This window comes from Vigna umbellata, chromosome 7, assembly GCF_029865625.1.
Source record: "Vigna umbellata cultivar VRB3 chromosome 7, Vumbellata_1.0, whole genome shotgun sequence".
Classification (NCBI taxonomy): domain Eukaryota; kingdom Viridiplantae; phylum Streptophyta; class Magnoliopsida; order Fabales; family Fabaceae; genus Vigna; species Vigna umbellata.
This window is the reverse complement of record NC_142171.1, coordinates 44,864,121-44,874,993: the sequence shown is the minus strand read 5'-3', so window position 1 is coordinate 44,874,993 and position 10,873 is coordinate 44,864,121. Positions and strand designations below refer to the sequence as shown.

At 33.7% G+C, this 10,873-nt stretch overlaps 1 protein-coding gene across 2 annotated transcripts; it reads left to right on the top strand.

Annotated features, from left to right (window-relative positions):
- Positions 1-6,497: 6,497 nt before the first annotated feature.
- LOC148196376 (O-fucosyltransferase 39-like) lies at positions 6,498-10,873 on the top strand. 2 transcript variants are annotated; one of them, XM_088094553.1, is made up of 10 exons: positions 6,498-6,882; positions 7,821-7,883; positions 8,001-8,079; positions 8,192-8,265; positions 8,367-8,455; positions 8,545-8,748; positions 9,023-9,293; positions 9,609-9,836; positions 9,943-10,140; positions 10,401-10,873. In XM_088094553.1, exons 1-10 carry the CDS (start codon positions 6,751-6,753, stop codon positions 10,608-10,610), a joined length of 1,548 nt encoding a protein of 515 aa, XP_087950679.1. In that variant the 5' UTR covers positions 6,498-6,750; the 3' UTR covers positions 10,611-10,873. The 2 variants fall into 2 exon arrangements, with proteins under 2 accessions (XP_087950679.1, XP_087950680.1); XM_088094554.1 differs by having other exon boundaries at positions 6,502-6,882; positions 8,195-8,265.

Genomic DNA, 10,873 nt, shown 5'->3' with positions numbered 1-10,873 from the left:
GATAGTGTAGCAGTAGGTAGCGGTCCAGACTAACCCCTAGCAGCAAGTCAAGTCATGCATCATCCAATAGTTTTTGATGCCTTTGCCTGCACTGCCACGGTAATAGAGTACTGTTTTTTTGAGTCGAATGCAATCATTGCCTTCTCCACCTAGTGAGTACAGTGGTTTGTCTATGCCGGTTGCTTTCCAGAACCCAGACCCAGTCAGTCTATTATGCCTTATGCTATTCCTATACTTCCTTCGTCTTGTGCAGAAAAAGTACCCCTCCTTCTGTCCTGCACTCCCATTGCTCTCTGCTTACACACAAAAGCTTGTTGTCATTTGTATTAGTCCAATTCATTCTATCATGGTGTATGTTGTTGGTTCTGAAATTCAAGGGCACTAATCACTTGGTATTATTCTTACAAAAGTATGTTAAATATAATATAAGACTCTACTAGGAAAGCCTCAAAGCTTATAATTATATCATACATATAGATGAAAAGCCTTTCATGATATTTTCAGACACTTTTGTAGAAAGTTTTCCTCATCACCATTATTCCATAAGCTTTCCCTTCAGAATCCTCTTAAAAGGACCTGAGGTGACTGTCATGATCAGTTTTTTACTGTAAATATTTACTAAATCAAATGGTGCAATGTGAAGAAATTAAAAATGAAGTTGGTTAAAATGGTATTGATGGATATGTTGGTAGGCTGTTTTGAACTCATTTTAGAGTTTAAAGACAATGAAAATCATCAAACAAAGTTGCTTGAACATTCAGTTGTGTTTAAATCAGTTTATATATGGTTTGTAGTACAGTAACACATTCTTGAGTGAATTAAATTGTTGTCCAGTAGCATTGGAAATATTGATTCCAGTAGCAAAATCTGCATAAAACAACATTTCTGGATTAATTTGATATCATGTGGTTTTCATCCAGATTTCATGGTTTTCAAGCTTTGTCCAAGTTTGCCTAGTGATTTCAACTGTGTCTAAAGTAATTCCAACTCAAATTCATCACAGAATAGTATAATTAGTGGTTGACTTTATCACAATCTAGTTTGAAATTCTGCAGTAAAATATAATTCTCGGTTCATATTGTGCAAATTGTTTCTGACCAGATTTTGTGTCTCTAAATCTTGGTGCAAGTTTGTTTGAAGTTTCTAAACATGTTTCAAGTCGTACAAACTGAGATTAACCACTGATTTGTCAAAAGCATAATTGAGTTGATTCAAAATGCTGTAAAGCAGTGCTGTCACAGCTTTTCGCATGCTTTTTGCACCGTGCTTATAGTCTTTGTTTGGTATTAGGTGCTTCAATTCTGCTAGCTGTTTATCTGTAGTTAGATGTAGTGTTTTTAGGCATTGTTTGAGTCTTTAATTGAGCTATCCAGCTTTGAATGCACTGCTTTCTCAAATCTGCAATAGTTTTAGTTCATTTTTTTGCACTTTTACCAACTACAACCGTGTTTTGGTGACTCTGCCTATTTCAGACCAGTTTAAACATTTGTGCAAGTGTTTTAGACCATTTGAAACTTGTTTCAACTGTTGCCTTGGTCCATTTTCATTAAATCTGCCAAATCATAGTTTGACTTCCCATTTTTGCTTGAAATTTGGAACTCAACAAGTGATAGTGTGATTCAGTAGATTTTGGCACAATTTGGTTGTTTCTATACATATATTTGGTGCATCAAAGTTCATCTTAACTGTTCCTTTGGTCACTTTTGCACCATTTCACCAAATTACATCTTACTACTTAGGGTTGTTTCAATATAGTAAGTGGTCCTATCCTATTTTACTGTGGCAGTTTTCATTGCTGTTTGACAATTTGAATCCCTTCAATTTAAGCATATAAAGTTGCTTGAAGTGGTTCCAAACAATTTTGAATGATTCTACAAGTCAAAACAAATCATAAACTCAACCAAATACACCCATGCAATCCAGTTTTGAAAAGTCCAAAACCAGAAAAACCCAGAAAAACCAGAAAAACCCAAAACCAGCAAGGTGATAAAGACTTACACAAGGGTTTGACCTTCGATGTTGGTAAGAGAGTAATTAACTAGACCTAGGTGCAGACTAATTTTTGGGAAAATATATGGCCTAGGTATATCTCAAGGTATGAATGGTGTATCTTTGCTTCTCTGGTGCTACTGTTCTTTTGATATTTGTGTGCGATCTGCCTTGGATGTAAATGATTATCATTTTCTAGGCTAGCAGGTACTTGCAATACTGGTTTAAATATTATGATAAAGAATCCAATGTTATTTTATCACATGATATGCTATTTTTTTTCCCTTTTGAAATTTGATAGCTGAATGGAAATCGACTCTGCATTCTCTGCTATAGAATATAAGATGTATATAATCCTTATAAGGCTTCTGAAAAGGACTCGTGTACTGTCTTAATAAAAAATAGAGTAAATTGTTATTTTTTCGTGCCACTTACCGAAGGCTTTTGCCCCTCGGTAAATACCCATCTCATGTCATTACCGAAGGCTTTTGGCCTTCGGTAATTACCGAAGGCTTATGGCCCTCGGTAATTACCGAAGGGCAGAAGCCCTCGGTAATTGTTAGCGACAAGGGATTTACCGAGGGCTTATTGGCCGTCGATAAGCCGTCTGTAAATGGCATTTTCCGAGGGCTTTTGGCGGTTTCCGAGGGATTTTGGCCTTCGGTAATGTCCTTTTTTTTTGTAGTGCTCCTTGGAACTCTTTTCCAACCACTTTCATTCATAATTATAACTTCATATAACATCACATACATATACATGAAACCACTCAATATCCATCAAAATAAAAAATGATCCATCAAGAAGTACCAAAATAGCATAAAACAATATTTAACAAAACCCCCAGACTGGTGCTCAAGCGCTCAAAAACTTGCGCTCAACGCCCAAAAACAATGAGATAGCGCCCAAGTGCCAGAAGGCTAGCACTCAACATCCAATTCTAGAGAGTTAGCGCTCAGGCACTATGACAGATACAAAAACACTTGAAATCTGACTTTGACCATTCTACACCCCACTTCTACTAATCCATAGGACTCTCTAGACATTGAGAAACCTCAAGAAACACCACTGTAACTCTAATTTGCTACTCCAAACCCAAAAACATATCTTTAAGCTACCCAAAACCAATTATACTACTTCTACTCAAATTCTTTGAAGGTCAGGGGTCTAAACATTAGACAAATATGTAAATTTACTGCTTAGATCATACAATACACATTATACGAGTATATTCATGCATTAATTATATGAGTATATAAAAAACCATTACACAAGTTTAACAATACACATTAAATAAGTCTCTCCATATACTGATTAGATGAGTATAGTAAAAAATATTAGATGAATCATTTCATGCATTGATTAGATGAGTCTAAGAATACACATTAGATAAGTATTTCATGCAATAATCATACGAGTCTTGTAACACACACTAGATGAGATTGTCTATACACTTATTACATCAGTCTAACCATATACATTAAACGAGTATGTTCATACATATATTAGATGAATCTATTAATACACATTAGACGACTTTATTCATTATATGATTAAGCAAGTCTTGCAATATATATTACACAAGTTTGTCCATATATTAATTAGAAAAGTCTAATAATATACATTAAACGAACGTGTTCATATACTGATTATACGAGTCTAACAACACATTGGACGAGTTTGTCAATACATTGATTAGATGTCTCTAACAATTTACATTATTCATACACTAATTTATATTTTTAGTGAATCAACTCTACATATTTTACATATCTTTTATATTTCTAGAGAATCCATTATATTTTTATATATATTTTATTCTTTATATTTTTATAAAGTCTACTATTTATATTTTTATAAATATATTAACTTTTAAATTTATAAAATATTTTTAAAATTCATTCTATTCAAAAATTTAATTATAAACTTAAAAATATTTATTAGTTTTTTCTTCAATTTCTAATTCTCTTTTAATAATACAAACTAACCTCAATCCGTGGTAGATATTTACAAAGTTCTTTCATAAAAAATATTTTCCATTTGACAACTTCGTGGTAAGACATGCATTACGTAGAATTAATGAGGTCAGGATTTAGCATGCTCCATAGTTTTCCGTAATACTAATTTTTTAATATCCTTAATTTATTTTATTCAGTATATTTTTTATTATTGCTCAGCTACACATAATAGATAATAATATTTGGAACATGGATATTTATGATCACTTAATATTCGGTAAAAGAAAACACCTTCTTTATGTATGGGAGAGCACTTAATAATTCTGTCATTAATGTTGAGATACCATGTGAAAATATTTGTAGAAAAAGACGAAAATAGAACTTTAAATGTGATTACTTAATAAAATCTGCCGACGTGATAATTTTTATATAGGAATGACCGAATCTAAATAATTTATACTACCACTTCATAAAATAAAACGTAAAAAATAATTCTTATATTTAGATGTTAATTTATATTTTTTCCGCTGGTTGATTATTTTTTTCTAACCTCATTAATATTGATATTTTAGGAAATTAGTATTTTGGTATTCCAAAAATTTGTTGACTCAGAGTCGCCGACATATTCAAATACGTACATATTACAAACACAGTTGTCTGCCAACAAAGATATATTCGGCTGACCGTATGGAATACGTTAAATTACAATAAAAAATGATTATTGGATTTTCTGGAATGAGAATTTTGACACAATTTTTGTGTTATTATGTTATATATTATCGTTAGTGGAGTGTTGACTGTGGATTTTTCTCAGACCATAACTATCCAATGAAAAAGTGTCGAAACTTCGTTTTAATATTTGTTTGTCTACATCCACTGTTTCTGGTGTCTACATCTAATCAAAAATTGGACCAATCATAATTACTATCTTTAGAGAAAACGATTTCTTCACATTCATTAACGATAAGGTTGATGCTGGTAAGGATATATACTATGATTTAAATAAAATAAATTTCAATTTTATATTATGTATGTTTTCAAAAAATAGTTTTGTGTATCACTGAAAAGGTTTGTGGGTTTTCGCTAAAATTTAAAATCTTGTTAATAGAGAAATTGACCGTACTTTTTGAAAATATTATCTGGGAAAGTAAAGACTTACATTGTAATGATTATAAATAAAAGTTATTATTATTAGTTGTAAATATTTTGTAGAATGTAATCTACCACACTTCTTTTGTTTTTGTTTTCACCAAAAGCTAAAACAAAACAGTGATTAGTTCCGTAAGCTAAGGATTAGAAGGACACATTTGTCTTTTATCCTAAATTAACAATAAATAATTGATTGTAGATTAAAACTATATTAGAAACGAGCTAGAACTTAGTATTTTAAATCCTATAATTGTAAAATTGAAGTTTATTTCAGTTTTAATATTATACATGGAAAATTTGTAAATGGAGTAAGCAACCAAAAATAGTTCAATTACATTCACAAAACAATCTGAATCATTTAGCAACTAAAAAATTAATAAAACTTTAAACAAATTACTCGTGTAATAATTTTTACATTATTCATAAAGTAAAATACATATTACACATGTATGTATTTGTATTTTTGCTGATGTCCTCAATAAATATACGAATTTCCTTTAAAATTATATAAGCAACAGAGTTTATCCAGAATAATTTTTTTCATTTTCAATTTTTATTGAAATTCATGTTCTTTTTTTTATCTAAAAATATCTTTTAAATCTTTGCTGAGGATTGAAAGTAGCCAAAATTTTCTTTCAAATACTTAAAGAAGTTAGAAGTTATATACCAAGAATCAAACTCGAATAGATTAGACAAATCTGAATATTACGTTTTTATTATACCTTACTTGTCATATTTTTATTTACACTTAATAAGTGTAGGCCTAAAAGTATATGCTAAAATTACTCTTAAAGATAGATTTGTTTACACTTGCTGCTATGTTGAGTGATGAGAAGTGCTACTACTACTTTACCACTTTGAACAAAACCAAAAACATGGTGAATTGGTTTTGGTAACAATCTTTGCAGGGAGAAAAAGGAACAGCAACCCTCCCTCTTCCAATTTGGTCACTGTTTGAGTGATTGGTGGGAGTAGAAAAAGGTAGATTCTTTCCACTGGTGAGGGTAGAAAAGAGGGAGGACCCAAACAAAGCAAGCTTATTTACCTCTGAGGTTGTCGGTGGTCACATTTAAAAACGAAAAAGAAAAGAAAAAAGTGCGGCTATGGAAGGAAAAGGCACTTGCTTGCACTGCATAATAACACGACATTTTGCTAATGCCAACAACAACACCAATGATAAACAACGGTCTCATTTACCACTCACTCGCCCCAACTGCATCAGCATTCAACACCTGTCTGTGAAACCTGTGACCCTCATCTTTCTTCTCTCCCCTCTTCGTGATTCTCACCTTTGTTAACGTAAAAATCCCAACTTTGTTCCCTTTATCAATTGGGGTCCCCTTGAAAAAGACGCCACCCCTCATCATTATTCAATTCGGTGAACCCGGCCAGGTGTCCATGTGAACTCCTTTACTCTCTCTCTCTCTCTACCCTTCAAGCACAGACACATATCTGCACTTCACAACCCTCCAAATAATATTTTTCTATATATAAAACCACCATTATGGAGATGGGGTTTACTCTTTTCTGAGACCCTTTCTCTCTTTTATTCTTCCTTCATCATCTTCTTCCCTGCATTAGTTTCCATTACACGGTGTTACACTTCTGGCGGAAGAAAGGGTCACTTTTCAGATCCAACGTTGAGCCTCCACACATCATGATAGAGCCAGGGTGCCTGAATCAGGGTCACCCTTGTAGAGCGACAACACTTGTTACTCTTTCATTGTTGTCCTTCACACTAGTGTTCTTCTCCTGCTTCACCAATGCTTCCTCTTCTTCTGCGTATCCGGTGAGTTCAGTTTCTTTTAAATAATTTGTTTGGTCTTCGAAAGGCTTTTCAATTTCTAATTTTTGTGGAACAGGAATGCTTTTCCTGGCTACTTTTTCTTTTTTTTCAATAACGCTTATTTTTATTACCTTGAACTTTTATCATCTGTCGGTGTGTTTAATCACTGTTCATACTGTTGATTCTGGGTATTCTAACTTGCTCTTTCTATTTTAGTTATTTATTGATTGTTAGGTGATTTTTTTGAGTTGCACACTGGACTTTATTATAGAAATTGGAGCTTGATAAAAAATGTTTTTTTTTGAGCGGCGTTGAGAGGAAGATTAAGAAACTCTAAAGTTAAGGTTAGATGTCGTCGATATTTAAGAAGAAATAAGAAAAAACTGAAGTTCCTGGCGGTTGGATTATCTTCTCCGGTGACCACTTTGACAGCCTGAAAATAAGAAGGTTTAATGTACCATTTAATGGAACCAATTGACTTGGTTTGGTTGGTGAAGTTTGTGGACCTAATTAAGGGGCTATTAATTTTAGATCACAGGGTTCAGGACCGCGTTTTTCATTTTTGGGGACGGGTGAGCCTTTTTTTGTCGTTACATGTTAGGAATTAAATACAAAAGTTAGTTATTACTTGAGAGAAAAATATAAAATTTTACTTGTTTTCACCCATATGAATTAAATTTCATAACTGCGTTAGGAAAGTTTCTTTTACTGTGAAGTTGTTAAGAGGGGGTTTATTTAAGGCATTTTATTGTCATGGGTATTATGATCTATGGTTTGTTGTGCCACCAGAATGATCACAATTTTAGATATGAACCAAACTTGGGAACATCGTTATGTTTATGCTATCTGGTTCCGAGGTTTTATTTTGTTACCTGCACTTGCATTACATTTTTTTATTTTTGACCTCTAATGTCTTATACCTTGCAACTAACTGCATGCAGGAATTGAATCCTATAAAACCTAGACATTCGCGTCTTCTCAGGAGCGCCGTGCAACGTGAAACTGTAAGAACTAATTGAGGAGTGGATGCATACATATGTCAAGTTATTTTTGTTGGCTTGTGTTTAGCAGTGGATGTTGATTTTTATTTATTTTTTGGTTATTATTTTCTCCTTGTTTAGCCTGCATCACAGCTTTCTGAAATATGGTCACCTCTGGAAAGCCAAGGATGGAAACCCTATGTCGAACCAAATAAGCCAAGTGAGGAACATTAATATCATTTACTCTATGCTGTTCTAGCTTTTAAAGTACATGACATTTTGGTATCTCTCGGTTCATTTGATCTTTCTGTGACTGACAAATTGAATTAAAGCAGCATTACCAGAAAAGTCTGAGGGATACATCCAGGTCTTTCTCGATGGAGGTTTGAACCAACAAAGGATGGGGGTAGGTATTTATAGTCTTTTTGTCAGATCAAAAGTTTCCTAAAGTGTATGTATCCGTGAAAGGTGCATAATTTAATCTTAGTGTTTACCTTTTTTGTGTAGATATGTGATGCAGTTGCTGTCGCAAAGATACTGAATGCTACTCTAGTGATCCCTTACCTTGAACTAAATCCTGTATGGAGAGATTCAAGGTAAATGCTGACACCAGAAAGTTGCATTTATTTGCCCCATATAGATTTTGTGTGGTGTAATATTCAGATTGCTTATGTTTCTCTTGCAGCTCCTTCATGGACATATTTGATGTAGATCATTTCATTGATGTATTGAAGGATGATATTTCAATAGTTAAAGAGCTTCCTGGAGAGTACTCCTGGAGCACAAGGGAGTACTATGGCATGGCTATTCGGGAAACCAGAATCAAGGCTGCACCTGTACATGCATCAGCCCACTGGTATCTCGAGAACGTTTTGCCTGTTCTACAGAGGTTGGTATACTTTTACTTTAATTGCTAATAATGCAAAACTTAAAATTTCAAGTCAAACTATAATAATAATGGTTAGTTCATTTATTGTTCTTGACAATTTAACTTGTTGAAATTACAGCATTTGTTATGCAACATCATTAAGGTGTATACTCTGCATAATACTGTATACTATTACGAAGATATGATTGAGTTTAAGTATACTATGCAGATGCCATCGTTGTATAGTCATCTAATTATGAACTTCTAATATTCTGGTATGTTCCTTTTGTTGCAGTTATGGTATTGCTGCAATCTCTCCATTTTCTCACCGACTGAGTTTTGACAACTTACCTATGGATATTCAACATCTGCGCTGTAAAGTCAACTTTGAAGCTTTAATCTTTGTTCCTCATATCAGAACACTTGGAGATGCCCTTATCAGCCATCTTCGCTACCCCGATGGCTCAGCTGGACAAATGGGCTACAACGACCTTCAAGAGGTCACTAGTGCAGGTGCTAGTAAAAATTCTGGGAAATTTGTTGTTCTGCACCTCCGATTTGATAAGGTATTACTATTTTATATTTTATTCATAATCAACTACCTATAGAAGGTTGTAAAATTTGTTTGCCTTTTACTTGTTTCTTTTATTTGGGTGGTAAATGTAAATTGAGTTTTCATGTGCCAGTCCTTGTATGTATGTGTGTCACATTATGTACATTAGCACATATCCATGAATCATAATTATTTGTGTTTCACTATATAGGATATAGAAGATTTGAATTTAAGTTACACTCCTCATGTATCCTTTTATTTGTTGAGCATTGTTCCTGTGATTTATCTCTAAGTTTAGAACTTATTTGTACAAAATGTTTTATGACAGGATATGGCAGCACATTCAGCCTGCGATTTCGGTGGAGGAAAAGCTGAAAAATTGGCCCTTGCAAAGTATAGACAGGTTATTTGGCAAGGGAGGGTTCTTAACTCTCAATTCACTGACGAAGAACTGAGGAGTCAAGGTCGCTGTCCAATGACTCCAGAAGAGGTTGGATTGTTGCTCGCAGCTCTTGGATTTGACAACAGCACTCGCTTATATCTTGCCTCCCACAAGGTAAATAATTATGTCATTAAGATAAAGGGCTTTTCAATTTCTGAAATTAGGAAAGTGATTATATTTTTTTCTTGTTTTTAAGTTAAATAGTTGATTGTTTTCTCAGGTCTATGGTGGAGAAGCAAGGATTTCAACTCTGAGGGAATTGTTTCCTCTGATGGAAGACAAAAAGAGCCTTGCTTCATCTGATCAGCGTGCTCAGATAAAGGGAAAAGCTTCTCTATTAGCTGCACTTGACTACTATGTTGGCTTGCATAGTGACATCTTCATCTCTGCTTCCCCAGGAAACATGCACAATGCACTGGTGAGTTGTGGCTTTCTAGATAACTCTAAGTAAAGCTTAAATTATTAAATAAGCCCATAAAATTTTGAACAAAAGATCAGGGGCATTATGGCTCAAGTAACAAATAACACTAATAATGTCATTTGGAATTTACCTTAAATAAACTGTTCAATTCTGACTGCGTTAACAAAGCTTCTTGTTTTGGAAATATAAATAGATATTTTCGTTGAACTTTTATAAACTATTGCTGATAGTCAAAGTTGTGATGATGATGATGATAGGTTGGACACCGTACTTACCTGAACTTAAAGACCATAAGGCCAAATATGGCATTGATGGGTCAGCTTTTCCTGAATAAAACCATAGAGTGGTCAGAGTTTCAGGATGCAGTGATTGAAGGTCACGAAAACAGACAAGGCCAACTAAGGCTCAGGAAGCCCAAACAATCCATTTACACTTATCCAGCTCCTGATTGCATGTGCCAAGCTTAGAGTACTACTGTTAGCATATACTTAAATTATTGATCACGGATGTAGCCTGTGTATTTTATAGTTTTGTCTTATTATTTAAGGTGAAAATAAAAAAAGCATTACCATTTGGGGTGTTGTGTTATCATGTTCTTGATAAGAGTGCTTGAGAGTTAGTTGTGTATTGTGTGGGAGATGATGTATTTATCAGATGATGGCATTCTTAGCAGGAGCCAACCATATTATTTATAATTCAATAACATCAGCCATATAGTTCTTCTTTATCA

Bases quoted from the DNA above. Each gene is read 5' to 3' on its own strand.
- LOC148196376 (XM_088094553.1), top strand. From the start codon at position 6,751: ATGATAGAGCCAGGGTGCCTGAATCAGGGTCACCCTTGTAGAGCGACA. The intron at 8,080-8,191 runs GTGAGGAACATT...ATTGAATTAAAG, and splicing joins TGTCGAACCAAATAAGCCAA to CAGCATTACCAGAAAAGTCT. The intron at 8,749-9,022 runs GTTGGTATACTT...CTTTTGTTGCAG, and splicing joins GTTTTGCCTGTTCTACAGAG to TTATGGTATTGCTGCAATCT.